General features: G+C 45.5%; 1 protein-coding gene across 2 annotated transcripts in view; it reads right to left on the reverse strand.

Annotated features, from left to right (window-relative positions):
* The window catches only part of MYLK (myosin light chain kinase), a 163,867-nt gene that overhangs the window by 128,354 nt on the left and 17,458 nt on the right, over window positions 1-18,055 (reverse strand). For both annotated transcript variants that reach the window (XM_010592906.3, XM_023551699.2), the window contains exons 5-9: window positions 17,486-17,504; window positions 15,529-16,064; window positions 14,764-14,970; window positions 4,489-4,623; window positions 848-1,000 (exon numbers count right to left, since the gene is read on the reverse strand). In XM_010592906.3, coding sequence (XP_010591208.3) covers window positions 848-1,000; window positions 4,489-4,623; window positions 14,764-14,970; window positions 15,529-16,064; window positions 17,486-17,504 — 1,050 coding nt within the window. The remainder of the gene's footprint in view (window positions 1-847; window positions 1,001-4,488; window positions 4,624-14,763; window positions 14,971-15,528; window positions 16,065-17,485; window positions 17,505-18,055) is intronic.

The raw sequence follows: 18,055 nt of genomic DNA on the forward strand, positions 1-18,055 counted from the left end.
TAACACCATGACCAGCAAATGTCTTTTTTCTTTTTCTTCTCAGTGAAACCATCTCCTGCAGCCTCCCAGAAGGTGGCTGCTCTCACCACAGGGGACTCTCCCCAGAGGCCTGAGCCTGGGAAACAGAGGAGACACAGTCTCCTGCTAGTCTGATGGGCAAAACAGAACACACCCCTCCCAGTCCAAGCACCCAGGGGACCCAGCCATGCACAGCAACTGGGGGCCCAGGACAGGGTGAGGTAGGAAATCAACCTTACCTGAAAGTCCTGGGCCCAAGCAGCACTTCTCTGGGAACTGTCACCATGCCCACCATTACCACAGCCCAGGGAGATCTGTCTTAAATACCGTGGCTCCACTGGCATTTCCTAGGACTAAGTGCTTGGAGCTGATCAAAAGATGACCAAGATAATAAGATTACTGGGACACCAGTCAGGTGGTGGACAAAAACAAGCCCAGAGTAGGCAGACAGAAGGAGGAGGAGGGTGAGCTGTGACCCTCAGAAGCTTTAACACCCACACTCTGTTACCCAGTGTCCCCAGCCCTTAAGGGGCCATTCACGAGACTCGTGAGGCCTAATACAGATATGAGTTCTCCTCCTGAGTCCTCTTTCAGTGTGTTCTGTTTGTCTTCCTACTACACCGGGAGCTTCTTGAGCTGAGGGGGCCCTTGTCTCTTTCCCCTGCATCTTCCCACAGCCCTGTGGGGTGGGGTGGTTGGAGGGGGGATTGGCCTTTGCATGTCTGTGTCCTCTGGCAGATTGTCACTGTGAACTCCTGGAGGCCATCTCCTCCACAGTGGATGTGTCTACAGGAAAGGTGCTTCTAGCAAGGTGCCCTGAGGCTCCTACCATGGACGGTGACCCGGGCGCTGCAGGACGCCTGCCCCAAGGTGTTCTCCGCTAGACAGGTGTAGGTACCATGGTCCTCCGGAAGGGCATCCTGGACGTGGAGCTCAGCCCTGCCGGCCTCGCAGCTGGAGTGAGCATACTGGATGGGCTGTTCTGTAGGGGAAAGCACAGGAGGCTCAGACCCAGGAGCACCACAGTGGGGACAGGAGTGCCACTGCCAGCTCTGCTGAGGCTGACGATGGTCTTGCCTGCTCACAACTACTGAGGGCCCACCCCGGCAGTTAGACAGGCTTGTTGGTGTAGAAAGGCAGGCGCTGGCGCTGTAAAGAAAAGGGAGCAATTACTATGTGGGGCAGAGGAGCCTGACTGGGGCTGGAAGGATGCAGGGGAAGGGATTCTGGGGGACTTTAGAACTGAGGAGGGAAAAGGACACTGTTCTGGGCATTCTGTCTTAAATAGTCCTCTAACTCACATGCTCTTCATAGAATTCGGAGCCTGGAAAGAATCCTACAGGAACAGCTGGTCCACAGTCCAACCTCAGGCAGAACAGACCTTGCCCAGACTGCATGCGAGACTCCTGCTCCTTTAGATGTCTCCAGAAACGACATTCCATTCCCACTGCAGATACGTATCAGAAAGCATGTCTGTGTCCACAACCTAATGTTGCAGTTAGGTGCCTTTCTTCTGCGTGGTCCGGTGCATTTTAGGGTTCAAAGGCACGATAAGCATAGGGAAGTAAAAATGACTCTGGCCCCTTCTTCCCAGAGTCCCTTCTAGGAGAGGGCTTTATATTCAGGTCACATAAAGTCCTGCCGGGAGACAGGAGTACACACAATGAACTTCAATGGCTTCCTTAATGCCGTATGTTGTTTCTGAGACTTTGCCATTCTAGGATATAAGCTTTCATTTCCAGGAAGGAAAAGAAAAAGTCTCCTTACTGGGGAATCTGGCCTTACAGCAGGAATGTGTCTGCTTGCTCTATAGGAAGCAGCTGTCAGTTGGCACTTCATAAAAGTGGGGGTGGGCGGCGAGGGTGGGAGAGAGTACAGAAGTTCTCTCCCTGTAGGCAGTGTTTTCTTCTGCACACAGCGACTCTTAACGTCTCCCTGGCTGTTTGGCAAAGGGACCATCCAACATGCCATCGGGCCAGTGGAGAGCTTCTGCCCAAACCTTCTACACTTCATAAAAGTGGGAGTGGGGCTAGCAAAGGCAGGGACCAGGGTCCTGCTGCTGTTAGTTAAACACTGCTCTCTGTTTTTATTTTATACCCCAAACCCCCCCTTCATGGAGAATTCCAGAACATTCCACGACTGCCTTTAAAGTGCCTCTACTGTCCAAACATGCACTGACGAGCGTTTTGAGAACTCTCCTTTTCCTGGAGCATAACTCATTTTGGCCCTCCAAACATGGGATGGAACAGTGGTCCCAGAAAGGAGTTGTTGGCTCCGGGTACATCAGGACTGGGAGAAACTGAAGGTCCCCAGCTTCAAGTCTGCTTAGTACCAGAGTCAGCAGCCAGGGAAACCCAACTTGAGCATGGGCGCCCTCTAGTGGCAAGGATGTGGAAATGCCAAGGTTCATCAAGAATGAGGTGAGGCTGCTTTTCAAGTTCTGAATGGTTTTTAGGCCAGGGGTCAGCAAACTATGGCTTGTGGGCAAAATGTGATCCACACATGTTTTTGTATGGCCTGTAATCTAAGAGCCAGCTTTATGTTTTTAAATGACTGAAAAAATCAAAAGAAGAATATTACATGATGTGTGAAAATCATATGAAATTCAAATTTCAGAGCCCATAAATGAAGTTTTATTGCACCACAGCCATGGTCGTTTGTTTACATATTATCTACAGCTGCTTTTGCAGAGACTGTATGGCCTACAAAGTTGAAAATATTTACCATCTAGCCTTTTACAGAAAAGGCTGGCTCCTTGTTATGGATTGAATTGTATTCCCCCAAAATGTGTATCAAATTGGCTAGGTCATGGTTCCCTGTAATGTGTGGTTGTCCACCATTTTGTGATCTTACGTGATTATCCTATGTTTTGTAAATCCTAACCTCTATGATGTTAATGAGGCAGGACTCAATTTATAGGATTAGGTTGTATCTTGAGTCAATCTCTTTTGAGATATAAAAGAAAGAATTGAGCAGAGAGGACAGTGACCTCATGCAATCAAGGAAGAAGTGCTGGGAGCAGAGCATGTCCTTTGGACCCAGGGCTCCGGCGCTGAGAAGCTCTTAGACCAGGGAAGATTGATGAAAAGAACCTCCCCACAAAACCGAGAGAGAGAGAAAGGCTTCCCTTGGAGCTGGTGCCCTAAACTTGGGACTTCCAGCCTCCTAGACTGTGAGAGAATAAATCTGTTTGTTAAAGCCACCCACGTGTGATATTTCTGTTATAGCAGCACTAGGTAACAAAGACACCCCTGGTCTAGACTCTCAGCCAGACAGAAATGAATCCATCTTACCCAGATCCATTGTGAGCCCTTAACCTCCTTGCTCTGCCCAGCCACCAGGTAGCTGCCTCCTTGCAGTCAGTGCACAGAGCCTGACAGGAACTCTGTCCTTAGGTGTGGGTGGGAGGGAAGGGAAATCTCCCTTCTCACTTACCTACTCAAGAAGACCACATGTTGGAAGATGACATGGCACCTCCTCTCACTGACTAAAGGTAATTTCTGGCAAAGCCTGAGCAAACCATAACCAAGGAGGAAGGTTCACACGTCAATGATGCAGCAACAGGGGGAACGATGTGCTGTGATGGGCACTGCTTCTCCCTTAGAAAAGTGTTCCAGCAGACGTGAGAGCTGGCCGAGCCTCCTCACCGATAAAGAAGCCGACATCCAGAGAAGTGGGTTGTCCAAGGTCACACAACCACTCGGTGGGAGAGGAGGACCAGTGCCCACGTCTCCCCTGACTCTGGGCAGGTGCTTTCTCATTCTCCTGTGAAGCACGCCCTGCTCAACTTCGTCAATTTAATGGGCTGTTCTCACTTCTAAAATTAGAGCTCTTGGCATTAAAAAATCCCTTTTAAAAAGGGACGGGTGATAATATTTGGTAATTTTTTTTTTTAAAGGTCCTTACTTGGCAAAAAAAGAAAAAGAAAGGTTGGTACGCCTCTGTAGGACTATAACATTGAAATAATTATTGGTCTATGAATCCCCAAACCACCCCCCACTAAGTAAAAGGCAAGGCCTCTCAAACAACGTAAATAGTTTGTTAGTTTATTTGTCCATTTGCTGAAGGCTACAAATATTTACTGAGGGCCTACTATGAGTCTGGCCACAGGAAAAGGAATGAAATTGCTCGTGTACCTACGTGCCAGGCAGCTCATTAAGCACTTTATAGAAATGATCTAATTTAATTTCCATAATTACCACTCAGCAAGGTAGATGGCATTATGGCCATTTTACAGATGGAGAACTCAAGACTCAGACAGGAGTAGAACCATAACCAGTGGCCCACAGCCAGTCAGCAGCGGACTCCAACTCCCAGACTCTGAACCCCGTGCTGCCTTCTTACGCCACTGGGATGACTGAGGCAAAAACAGTTCAGACTGATAAGTGGGGGAGCCAGGTGCAGAGATGGCAATGCAGAGATGGCAAAAGCGGGGTGCTGGAGCAGGAGTCTGGGGCAGGGGGAACTCACCATTGAGCAGCCAAGTGATTTGGGGCTCCGGGGTTCCCTGCACAGAGCACTGCAGCACAAAGTCCTGGCCTTCGATGACGGAGCAGTCCTTCAGGACACTGGAGAAGGAGGGGGCCACTCCCGCCATGGCCAACTCTGCGAGGGCAAAGAGCACACAGGCCGTGTCAGCCCTCCAGCTTGGCCACTCTGGGGACTGACCACAGTCACTCCGAGCCTTACACACAGATCCCCCAGTGCCCTGGGAGCCCAGCACTTCCTTGGCGGCCTGTCCTTGCCTGGATCTATCTTCACACTTGGGAAGCAGGCAGCACTACCAGTGTATAGACCAGGAACCTGAGGCCTAGTGACTGGCAGGGACTTTCTCACAATCACAAAACAGCCTACATCTAGGAGGGATTGGAATCTGGGCCTGCTTTCTCTTCTCTGTGACTCCAGGACCTCCAATCTCATCTTAACTTGAACTATCCTGGAGTGTCCTGAGAGCTCTCTCTTCCTGTCTTTCTTGGTCCTACTCTACTTTTTAATGTCTCTTATCTTCTTTTACAAGGAGCCCTGGTGGTGTGATGGTTAAGTGCTCAGCTACTAACTGAAAGGTTGACGGTTCGAATCCACCAGTCACTCCACGGGAGAAAGACGTGGCAGTCTGCTTCCGTAAAAGTTACAGCCTTGGAAACCCGGAGGCAGTTCTACTCTGTCCTACAGGGTCACTACGAGTTGGAATCAACTCAATGGCAATGGGTTGGTGTTTTTTGGTATCTTCTTTAATGTGTCTTATCGATGATTACAGTCTTTTGAATACATTTTTACATGTACAAACATGCCCACTAGTGAAGACATTTTAATTTTAGATTATTATAATTGTTTTTTTTCCATTCTAGGGCTGAATTAAATGACAAGACTAACATGCGTTATAGTTTTTCAAATGTGGTTTGAGGCCTAGCCTAAGCCACTGGTTCAGAACCGCTGGAGTCCTGGGAATATGCATTTAACAAGTTCCCTCCTCGTGATTCCGGTGCACATTTTACTTGTGAACCACTGAACTGGACTTTCAAAAAGCCTTCTAGGGATAGATAATCACTTCTACAACAACCAGAATATGCTGCAGAAATGCCAAGGTGGCTGTTATCCGAGAAAAGAGAACTGGATTTGGTGATTAGAAGATACACACACTCTTCACTTATCGACATGGTTAGGTTCCAAAGTCCAGGTCATTACATGAAAATTGGTGTTATGCAAAAATGGAGGATGAGCACATCAGATCACAAAATGGAAGATGACTAACATCATTACATGACAGCCAAATTACGTCACTCTATAACTGCCAAGCCACTCAGAATCATGGCCCAGCCAAGTCTACATATAACCTTAACCATTACAACCTGGGCGTTCGTTACTGCCAGACATATATCGTTAATGCACAAAGTAGTCCAATAGTAGATTTTTTAATATTGTCATAAATATGAAATGTCGTAAAACAAGGCAGTCAATAAGACAGTGAGGAGTAGGTGTATATCATATTGTCATAGCTTTTCAAAAGAAGCTATCCAACACAGTGGTAATGGGAAAGGCCATATTATATTGCAAGGGCCCAAGGTCAAGACTTGACTGTGACAATGCCATGAAATTGTTATCTTTAGATCACCTTTAGCTTGTTTTACACGTAAAGTTAATAATTTCCCATAGTCAGGCTCAAGGGTGAAGCTGGGCTTTACAACCAGCTCTCTGACTCTATGTCCACATTTTCTGCTCTAGAGCTGAGTTCCCTTAAGGGGAGAGTCACAGTGGGAGAGCAACTACAAGATGGAATGATGGCAAATAGGCCTGGCACTGAGGAATGGGTTATCCAGAGAGGTGTGGGGAGGCACTATCCCCACCCTTTCCCTCCGGCCAGCATCCAACCCTGCATTAGAGCAACATCTTTGGACGCCATTGAAAAGAATGTAGGCTTTAGTGTTAGGTCAAATGAAACAAATCCAGTATCTTTTGCTAGGCTTGTGATTTGGACAAGTCACTTAACCGTACACCTACTCAGTATTTTCATCTGGAAAATGGGTGTGTGTGGTAAAGGATTTAATTTTATCCAAAAAATTTGCTCTTTTTACTTGGTTCCTGAGGGATACTGCTAAAACTCTGGAATTTGTCGAGTGATTGAAGTGTCTTTGATGAGGCCTCCAGACTACACCTGAGGGTTTATGCTAATACAATGACCCTTGTGTGTAGGCTGGCCAGGCCAGAAAGACCCACCCTGCAATATCAGCTGACCTCAGGAGAGGAGACAGGATTCAATCAACCATGACTATGTAACGAGGTCCCAAGAAGGCTCTGGACGCAGAAGTTCCATGGGCTTCCTGGCTAGTGATAATTGTGCATGTGGGAGCGTAGCAGATCCTTTGGGACATGGAAGCGCCATGCTGGGGACCTCTCTGAGACCTTCCCCCATGTGTCTCTTCATTTATATCCTTTTGTTATATAGTGAAACCTGTGAGAGCCAGAATTCAACAGGGCTGCCTTGTTTTACCAGGTCTTGCATGTTTTCTGCCTTTGACAGGGTGAAATCTTACCATTTTTCTATTGCTATCTATCAGTGGAGAATATTTGAGTTTCCCTTCTCTGACAGACTTCCGTCTTACATAGCTTCCAGCTTGCATAGGTTTTACTGTAATAAAACTGCAATCATAATAAGTGCAACATTTTCCTGAGTTCTCTGAGTCATTCTAGTGAATTATCGAACCTGAGAGGGTAGTGGGAGCCAGCAGGTCTGAAGTGAAGGGAGCCTGGGGACCCCCAAGCTTATAGCAGACTTCCTGAAGGGGTGGAGGAAACTCCCAAATTTATAGCCAGCAGGTCAGAAGTGAGGGTATCAGGGCTTCCAAGCTTACAGTTAGTGTCTAAAGTTTTGGGCTGACTTGGCAGGCTGGTGGACTGTGCCCTTTAACTTGTGAAGCCTGACCTAGATCCAGGTGGTCAGGGTCGGGGGAAGAAGGACTGCATGGGCAGTCGGTGTCAGAATTGAGTAGAATCACACTGATTAATCATTACAGGGTATAGCTCTAATTAATTCATGATATTGGTGGGAGAATCAAATGAAGTAATGCAGGAAAAACATTTAGCACAAATCCTGGTACATAGTACATACTCAATGAGTATTAGCTATTACAGGTAGTCCCCGTCTTATGACATATTCAAGTTACGATAAATCGTGCTTATGACAGACTTTTTTTCTTTTTGTACATCTTATCATTAGTGATATGTACTACATACAATGTTGTAGTGCATAAAAAGAACACACAGACAACTCTTACTAATTTCCTGACTAGAAAAACCATTCCCTATTCCAGGGATAATACAGACGGTCCAGAATCTTCCACAAGTGGAGTTATTACCGCAACTCAGAAAAAGTCGATGTTGTCCTTTTTTTTATGGGCATGTGTATTTTTTTTATGTATGCATGTATTAAAATATATCTGTAAGTTTATGTGTAATGTTTCCAACCCTCAAAGACAAATAAAGATTGGATTTATAGACATACCAATAATAAAAGGCAATAATGAAAACTAAAGAAAAACAAGGGGGTTTGACTTACGTCAGAACTGACTTACGATGGAATTGTCGGAATGAAACACCATCATAAGTCCGGGACTGTGCACTCAGCCTATACCTACGGCAAGTTCGAGGTGAAAAGGAATGGAGAGATAAGGTGGCAGCTTGAGGGACGGTCAAGCAGAAGGAACATTTCTATCCTTTTTTAGCACGGGTAAGACCAGAATGTACTTGTAGGGAGAAGGCAGGAATCTCTAGATTAGGGGTGGGGATAGGTTGAAGAAATCAGTAGGAGAGTAAATTATGATTAGGTAAGATTTTAGAGGATATGGGAAGGGATAGAAAGAGAAGTATTACAAGGGTATCTAACTGCTTTTCTGCAGTGACAGAAGTAAGACAAAGAGGGGGCTGCAGGGGAGGCCACGAGAACTTGCATCAGATGCATCTTGGGAAAGTCATCTTCTGAGAGTGAACTGGGTTTTGTTTTTGTTTTGAGGTTAGAGAAGGTTTAAAATAGATAGTGTCTTCAAGGAGACAGGGAGGTAAGAAGCATTTCTGGAACCGCAGAATAAGGACTGCCAAAACTCTGCTCTTCCGTAAAAGCAATGAAAACACTAGAAAAAAACAGTCAAAATTAACTTTTTAAAAACTCTGGAAATTAACCAAAGGCTTGCAACATTCCGAGGAGCATTCATTCAAGAAAAACAGCTGAATCTCAGTAAGAACAGCTAGCTTTGTGGTGTTTTCGCTAGCTTGATTCCCATTCCTGCTGCCCCTCCCCATGCCCCAGCTCTGTGGTTACCTTGAAAACCAACAGCCTTGCAACTATGGTAGCTGTGAAAACCAGCAGCCTAGCAGCCACAGGGTACACCCAAGGCATAATGGGTTTGAAGCTCCTCAAAAGCCCCACCCACAAAGGACTTTCACTTTTTCACCTGCCTGGCAGTTCCCTGAACAGCTCTCTTCTCAGAGTTGCCTTTATTTGACCTAACTCAGAGCTTGCTCGATGTGAATAGCTCTATCTCTAGGGTGTTTGTCAAAAACAATCAGTGGCAATTGTTTAACATCACAGCTGCCCAAATACCAGTTGGGGCTAACAAGAGGCTGACTACAAAACTTAAAAGGAAAAACTGGGAAATCAGATGTCCATAATTGGTCTTGAAAAATCTTCAACATATTCTTGGGAACCTAAAAGGCCACACACATGTGCAGGGATGTGTGTATGCCCAGGAAAAGCCTGAGAAGACCCTAATCTCTAATCTCTGACTGATCCTGAGGCTCTGTAGAAGCAGGAAGTAAACGCTAAGGTAGAGTTGTAAACTGCCTACTGGCGCATTGAAGACGTGCCCGAACACACATATAGAACCTTTTGCAAAGGCTGGGAGACTTACTGGGTCAACTCATTTAAGGAAATATCTATCTATTCATTAAGTGGCCACTAAGTAAACTGAGCATAGACTTCAGTGGCCACATATGGCAAATGATAGACTTTACAGAATTAGTCCAGAAAAGTCACTAAATAAACAAAGAAACAACATCTACCACCACCAATAACAAACAACAGCAATAAAAACATAAAATGAAAAAACCCCGGGGAGGAGAGAAATCTGATTTCCAGAGTTGCCACATTATATTATCTAAAATGTACAGTTTTCAACAAAAGAATTACAAAACATGCAAAGAAACACAGATATATGACCCATATGTAGGAAAAAAGCAGTCAATAGAAACTGTTCCTGAGGAACTCAGAGATTGCACTTCTTAGACAAAGACTTTAAATCAGTTATTATAAGTATCATCTAAAAATTAAAGAAGACAATGTCTTAAGAATTAAAGTATGAGAATGATGTTTCATTAAATAAAGAACATCAATAAAGAGATAGAAGTTATATAAAAGAACCAAATTCTGGAATTGAAAAGTACAATAACTAAAATGCAAAATTCACTAGAAGGGATTAACAGTCATGAGAAAGAATCAGTTGAACTGAAGGTAGGCCAACTGCCATTATCTAGTCTGAGGAAGAGAAAGAAGGAAAAATGAACAGTGCCTCAGAGACATGTGGGACACCATTAGGTGTACCAATACATGTAAAAGGTGAATCCCAGAAGGAGAGGAAAAGAGAAAGCAGCTGTCTTAGTCATCTAGGGCTGCCATAACAGAAATACCACAAGTGGATGGCTTTAACAAAAAGAAATTTATTTTCTCACAGTCTAGTAGGTTATAAGGCCAAATTCAGGGCGTCGGCTCCAGGGGAAGGCTTTCTCTCTCGTTCTCTCTCAATCAGCTCTCCAGGAACATCCTTGTCCTCAATCTTCCCCTGGCCAAGGAGCTTCTCAGGCGCAGGGACCCTGTTTACCAAGCACGTGCTCTGCTCCTGGTGCTGCTTTCTTGGTGGTATGAGGTCCCCAACTCTCTGCTTGCTTCCCTTTCCTTTTATCTCTTGAGAGATAAAAAGTGGAGCAGGCCGCACCCCAGGGAAACTCCCTTTACCTTGGATCAGGGAGGTGACCTCAGTAAGGGTGCTATTACAATTCCACCCTAACCCTCTCAACATAAAATTACAATCACAAAATGGAGGACAACCACACAATATTGGCCTAACCAAGTTGATACACATATTTTTGGGGGGACATAATTCAATCCATGACATTCTACCCTTTGGCCCCCCAAAAATCACACCCTTGCAATGCAAAACCTATTCACTCCATCATATCATAGTAAAAGTCTTAACTCGAAGTCCAAAATCCAAAAATTCCTCTTCATCTGTGAAATCTAAAATACAAGTTACCTGCTTCCCAGGGTACAATGGCAGAACAGGCATAAGCTAGACATTCCCATTACAAATGGGAGAAATTGAAGGGAAAGAAGGAATAATAGGCAAGAAGCAAGTCAGCAGAACACATTACATTAGCCCTCAAAGCTTTGAAAATAATCCTCTGTTCTCTGAGACAATTTACACAATGGCCCTGCCCTCCAGACACTAGGTATTGGCTACACTCTCCGGATTCTGAGTGGAGGCCCCTCAGCCCTGGGCTTCACCTCCGCCCTTCCAGGCCCACTGGGATAGCAACTCTGCTCTCTCCGCTTTAGGAGCACCATTCTCCTAGTCCACCTGAGTAGCAACTCCATCCTTAGAATTATCAGAGGCTGTGGCTACACCCTTTGAAACCCCTGAGGGGTCATGGCCATACCTTTTGAGACTGAGGCAGCTGGGCTTCTTGCGTTGTCTCTTCAGCTTGTTTCCTGGTTTCTTGACCTCTTGGCTCTTTGGGCCTCACGCCTGCATCTGCCCTGCTGCAGCAAGTGTTCCAAAGCTCTGTAGCTCCACCAATAAGTGCCCAGAGGCACCCCACTCTGCCAGGAAGCCTCCTGCGCACAGGCACTCAGCTCTCTCACTCTGTGGGTTGGCTCCAGTGTTATCTCGCGCTGGTTTCCTGGTTCTGCTCCTGCTGGTTCTCTGCTGTTGCCACTTCTCTGCGACTGCAGGTTCTCTGCTGTGCTGGTCCTCTGCTGCTTTTGCAACTCTATCCATTCACAGTTTCAAAACTGCTTCCACATTTTAGGTAACTGATAGAGCAGCACGCCACTCACTCGGTATCAAATTCTTAGCCATCTAGCGCTGCCACAACGGAAATACTACAAGTGGAAGGCTTTAACAAAGAGAAATTTATTTTCTCACAGTCTAGTAGGTTATAAGGCCAAATTCAGGGCGTCGGCTCCAGGGGAAGGCTTTCTCTCTCGATCAGCTCTCCAGGAACATCCTTGTCCTCAATATTCCCCTGGTCAAGGAGCTTCTCAGGCGCAGGGACCCTGTTTCCCAAGCACGTGCTCTGCTCCTGGTGTTGCTTTCTTGATGGTATGAGGTCCCCAACCTCCTCCTTGCTTCCCTTTCCTCTTATCTCTTAAGAGACAAAAGGTGGTTCAGGCCACACCCTAGGGAAACTCCCTTTGCCTTGGATCAGGGAGGTGACCTCAGTAAGGGTGGTGTTACAATCCTCTCAACATAAAATTACATTCACAAAATGGAGCACAACCACACAATATTGGGAATCATGGCCTAACCAAGTTGATACACATATTTTTGGGGGGACATAAGTCAATCCATGACAGTGGCATAAAAAATTTGAAGAAATAACACCTGAAACTTCCTATAGTTGATAAAAATAATTAATCTACACATTCAAGAAGCTCAGTGAACTCCAAGTAAAACAAACTCAAACAGATCCACACCTAGATATGTCATAGTCAAATTTTCAAAAGTCAAAGAGAGAATCTCCAAAGCAACAAGGGAGAAGCAACTCATCACGTACAAGAGATTATCCAATAAGACTTATAGGTGACATTTCATCATAAGCCATGGAGTACAAAGGCAATGGGATGACATATTAAAAGCACTGAATGAAAAAGACTGTCAACCAAGAAGTCTATTTCCAGCAAATCTATCCTTCCAAAATGAAGGAAACATTAAGATATTCAAGATAAAAATGGACACAATTTCTTGCTAGCAGACCTGCTCTTCAAAAAATGTCAAAGGGAGTCTTTCAGGCCGAAATGACAGAACACTAGACATTAACTTGAATCCACAGGATAATGTAAATATAATGTGAATGTAAAATGGCACAGTCACTTTGGAAAACATTTTGGCAGGTCTTCAAAAAATTAAACATGGAGTTACCATAGAACCCAGCAATTCCACTCCTAGATATCTATCTAAGACAGCCGAAAATATACCTCCACACAAAAACTTGTACACGAATGTTCACAGCAACATTATTCACAAATAATTTGAAATAGTGGAAACAATCCAAATGTCCATCAACTGATGGATGAACAAAATATGGCATACGATAATATTATTCAGCCATAAAAGGGAATGAAGTACTGATACAACATGGATGAACCTTGAAAACATTATGCTAAGTAAAAGAAGCCAAACACAAAAGGTCACATATTGTATGATTCCATTTATATGAAATGTCCAGAATAGGCAAATCCTTAGAGACAGAAAATAGATTAGTGGTTGCCAGGGTTTGAGTGGGGAGGATGTGTGATGGTGGGATAGGAAGTGACTGTAATGGAAGTGGAGTTTCTTTTTGGGGTGATGGAAATGTAAAATTACATAGTGGTGATGGTTGCACAACTTTATGAATATACCAAAAACCACTGAAGTACACACTTTAAAAGGGTGACTTTTATATTATGTGAATTATATCTCAATAAAGCTGTTATAGTAAACAAAGGAAGATAGGGAGCCAACCTGAGATAAATTACCCCAAGATCTGAATAGGTTAAAGTGACTATTTTACAAGCAGGAAATAAAGGCAAAGGTAGAGTTGTAAATTCACAGATGAGGAAGCCTTAGGAGTAAACAGGCTCTCCGGGTACATCATTAACCTTTGGTAGACACGATACCACCTGTCTGTCTCTTGCCCAGACACACAGCCCTGGTCTGGATGATGAGGCTCGGGCTCTTAGACCTGTGAACCCTGACTACTTGCACTCATATTTGAAATTTCCTGATGTGCTTATAATTTTTTCAATTGTTTTAATCAGGATCTAATCAAGATCCTTACAGTGTGATTGTTGATGTTATTTACATATCTTTTAATCTAAGTTTCCTATAAGTTTCCTTTTTCTTCTTTTGCTTGCAATTTATTTGTTGAAAAAATTTGGTGAATGTTATTTGTCTACAATTTGCTGGTTCTATTCCTGTGGTGTTGTTTAATACATTCCCCAATGGTATGACCTTACACCTATGTCTAAATGCTTTCAAAGAATATTAAAAATGTTTATGTTACATGAATAAATTAGGATAGACAACAGTACAATGCCAATTCTGTTAAAAAATAATAAGAATTTTCTGAGTCATATGATTGTATTTTGCCTAAATTCCCTCCAATAAACACACATTACTTCTATAAACAGAGTTATAAACATAAAATATAAAGGATCCCACATTGTTATGGGTTGATTTGTATCCCCCCAAAAGATATGTTCAAGCCCTAACCTCCAGTACCTGTGAATGTGATCTTATTTGGAAATCCTGTCTCTGGAGATGTAATTAGTTCACATGAGGTCATGCTGGAGTAGGGTGGACTCTAATCCAGTATGACTGATGTCCTTTTAAGAAGAAGAGATACAAGAACGGACACAGAGAGATGGCCATGTGACAAAAGAGGCACAAGCCAAGGAGTGCCTGGGGCTACCAGAAGCTAAAGAGACAAGGAAGGCTCCTTCAGAGGGAACATGGCCCTGCTGGCACCCTGAGTTTAGACTTCTAGTCTCTTGAACTGACTGTAAGACAACAAATTTCTGTTGTCTTAAGCCTCCTACTTTCTGGTAATTTGTTAGGCAGCCATGGGAAACTAACACACACTTCATTTCACGTTACTCTAAACTCCGTGTGTTTAGTGAACGTTTGGTTCTTTGTGGTTACAAAAGTCAGTCACAGCACTATGCTGACAGCTGAAGAACCTAAAAAAGGTAGCTCTCCGCTGGGCTGGGAGTGGGCCTGGGCATGTTTATTTTGAGGCGATCTCAATGTGAACTACGGATTAAGAAACACCAGCCAGGAGCTACATATTTGACCTTGGCATGCAGGTGGGTGTATGTTTTGTAGGCTTGTATCTCCGAAATGAGGGGTGGTCACAGCTGAAATGTCCGCTATGTGGGAAGCACCCCATGAATGATCCCCCTACAGAAGAACCCAGGGTGACCTGGAGGCATATACTCACTTTTCACCTGGAGGGCCCAGCTATAGGACACCTGGCCTCGGACATTGGAAGCTGTGCAGCTGTAGTTTCCACTGTCCCTCGTGCGGGCTTTCAGCAGGCACAGGTAATGGGATCCAGCAGCTTCATAAACCTCCACAATGCCTTCTCGTTGCCTCACAGGGACACCTTCCAGGAACCAGGTCACTTCAGGCTTTGGAACCCCTGAAACTACAGGGCCAGGTGAAGGACATGAGACCCCTGGTGAGCTCACTGTGCTTGTGGGCTGGGAGGGCCTGAAATGGTGAGGGGAGACTAGTCTAGTGTGCCCTCCTGCTTTCTTACCCCTCAACCCTCCACTCCAAAAGCGTGAACATCATAAGACACAGGCAGGGGCCTTGGGGAGGAGGAATACGAGAGCACTAAGTCAGGTCTTCGGGTCAGCCAAAGCTAGAAGAAGGGTGGAAAGAGAAGAGGAGCCCGTACTGCCCATTCTTGGAGGAGGGTGCTGGTGATGCTGGCAGAAATTAGAGCACAGGGCCGATGCTCGATTCAGCAATGAATAATGGGCCACTATCTGACGTTTCTCCAGAATAAGGGACATTACTAGGCTGAGTCCTTTCTGAGGGGAAGACCTCTGCATGGTAGTTTCGGTAGTTTCCTGGGGGGCCTAGTCCAAGGTGATGGGGGGGATGTTGGGGGCTCAGAACTATCCATTTGCTGAAGGAGGGGAGTGACCACCAATGGGCTACATTTTGGGGACCAGTGACCCTAGATAGCTCTACTCACCCTCACATCTGAACTTGACTGTTTCGTCCTCACTGACTTCCTGGCTTTGGGGCTTGCTCTCAAATTTGGGGACTGTTGAATCCCTCCAGCTCTCCATGGCGATTTTCCTGACAGCAACCTTGCTCACACCTTCTTGGCTTTGGAGGTCAGGCTGCCTTGCATGGAGGGTGGCTGGAGGAGGCGCGGCTGGCCTCTTCCTCTCTTCTCTGGAGGGACAGAGGGCCCCCGAGGCTGGTGCTTGCTGCTCAGGCTGTGCTTTTGCAGCCTGCAGGGTGATGGTGCTGGAAGTCTTCTGAAGGACGGGAGTCCTCAGGGCCTTTCTGGGTAAGTCCCTAATCGGCTCCAGCTTGGATTCCCTCAGGGGCTGAGGCTGGCTATCGGTGACACAGGTGGCTGAGACATCTCTCTGGGCACTGGAGCAGTTCTTACTTCCAGCTGCAGTCTCCAGGCTATCCAGTTTTGGCCCCTTGGCGATTCCATTGGTCACCTCCCTCCTGATGTTTGTATTGGCAGCCTGTGTGCCTCTCACAAATGACCTGTTTGATGGTGGTGGTAGTGGAGGGGAGGGCAGTAGGAAGGAGAATAGAATGACTGCCTGGTTACTCACAAACATTACTTAGCACCACAGCAGATTCCAGGGATCACAAAAGCCCACAAATTAGAAGACAGTAAGAGCAGTTTTCCTTCTTTTGCAGTTTTCTCCATTTCCCAAGCCAGAAAACGGGCAGCCATTCTTGACACTTCCCTGTCCCTCCTCCCCCAATCCAGAGCCCTGTTTATCTACAGTTCTTAAATCCGCCTTTTCTCCTCACTTCCACTGGTGCCCCCCTACTTCAAACCACCCCACTGGTTTCCCCTTGCCTACTCTGCCCTTCTCTAATCCATTTTCCGCACAGTGACTACAGTCAATCTTTGAAAAGCATCAATTGAATTATGTCATTCCAGGCTTAGGGACTCTTCAGCAGCTTCTCCATTAAATTAAAAATAAAATTGAGCTTCTCAAGACACCTGTAAGGACGGCCCTATGTGTGCCTGCTACGGGCTGCCTCTTGAACCTCATAAGACACTGTCTCTGTGGCACACCAGGCTGCAGCCACACAGGTGTTCTCACACGTGCCTACTTCTCATATCGGTGCTTTCACACTCACTATGGCCTCTTGAACGAGCCTTGGTGTTGCAATGGTTAAGCACTTGGTTGCTAACTGAAAGGTTGGCGGTTTAAACCCACCCAGTGGCTCTGTGGGAGAAGACCTGGTAATCTGCTCCCATAAAGATTACAGCCTAGGAAACCCTATGGGGCGGTTTACTCCGTCACATGCGGTCACTGTGAGTCAGAATCCACTGGAAGGCACACAACCATAACAACATTCCTTCTGGAACACTCCCCCTGAGTTTTTATCGCCTAGTTATGCTAATCTAAATGAGTGCTGCTCTGTTGTGCTTCCTCGTAGTTTTAGCATGATTTCTAGGTGCACACCCACACGACTCTGCTTAAAGGCCTCGACACTAGGCTGTCCGCTCACCCCGAACACCTAATGTCTAGCACTGAACCCCACACATGGGAAATGAAACTCCGGACGACTATCTGCTGAATGAGTGAATGAATGCATGCATTACGGCCTGAAATGTGTAAGGCACCCTTTTCAGAGCGGAGGGCCTTTTGGAATGATGGCTAGCTAGTGAAGATACCGAGTGGATACTGAGAAAGATGACACTGAGATGGCTAATCCTGTCTTTGAAACTCTCAGTACTGACATCATCCCCGATATGGAACCTGTATGGCGTATCACAATAGAACAAAACAAAACACCCGAAATAAGAGAGTGCCACCCAAACAGCCAATTCTTCCTCCCTACAGAGTGACTCAGAATTCAGGGCATTTCTCCACAATGACCCCTCTGCCCCTTGCAGGGCATTTCAGGATGGAAAACACAATCATCACAAAGGTTTGACGTACCTGTTGGTGTTGTCCAAACCTGGGCAAAAGGGGGAAGAGTAGGAAGAGTGTTAGTGGGATATTTTATACACCAAGAAGGTAAAATGATAAAACAACGATCCCTTTCCTTGTGGTGGAGTTTTCCTTTCCTAGGCATTGCCCCATCACTGATGGTCTAACTCGGCTCCCCTGGTCCTGAATTTCTGTGGTTAGTCTGATAAACTCCTCCTGCCCTGGGCCACACTGTCAGAGCTTGCGGTGCTGGCCTTCCAGCTGGCTCTTTCCTAGTGGCCTCTCCTACCACACCCTGAGGGTATGGGACCTGTTCCTGACCACTAGCTTACAGAAGGGAACAAATTCAACCTAGGGGTGCTCAAAAATAAACATCCCTACTGAAAATTTCAAACCCATACATCTTTGAGTAGCATGTGTCCTGCAAAAACAGACCCCCAAAGTGATCAGTTTTGACAAATACCTGCTTTCAAAATGTACACAGAAAATGTAATTTCATTCAGTTCTTCAAAGAAAAACACATACAATATATATTTTTTCTGGCACACTCCGTAAAAAAATTTTGCCATGGAAAATTTC

This window comes from Loxodonta africana, chromosome 1 (genome assembly GCF_030014295.1).
Source record: "Loxodonta africana isolate mLoxAfr1 chromosome 1, mLoxAfr1.hap2, whole genome shotgun sequence".
Classification (NCBI taxonomy): Eukaryota; Metazoa; Chordata; class Mammalia; order Proboscidea; family Elephantidae; genus Loxodonta; species Loxodonta africana.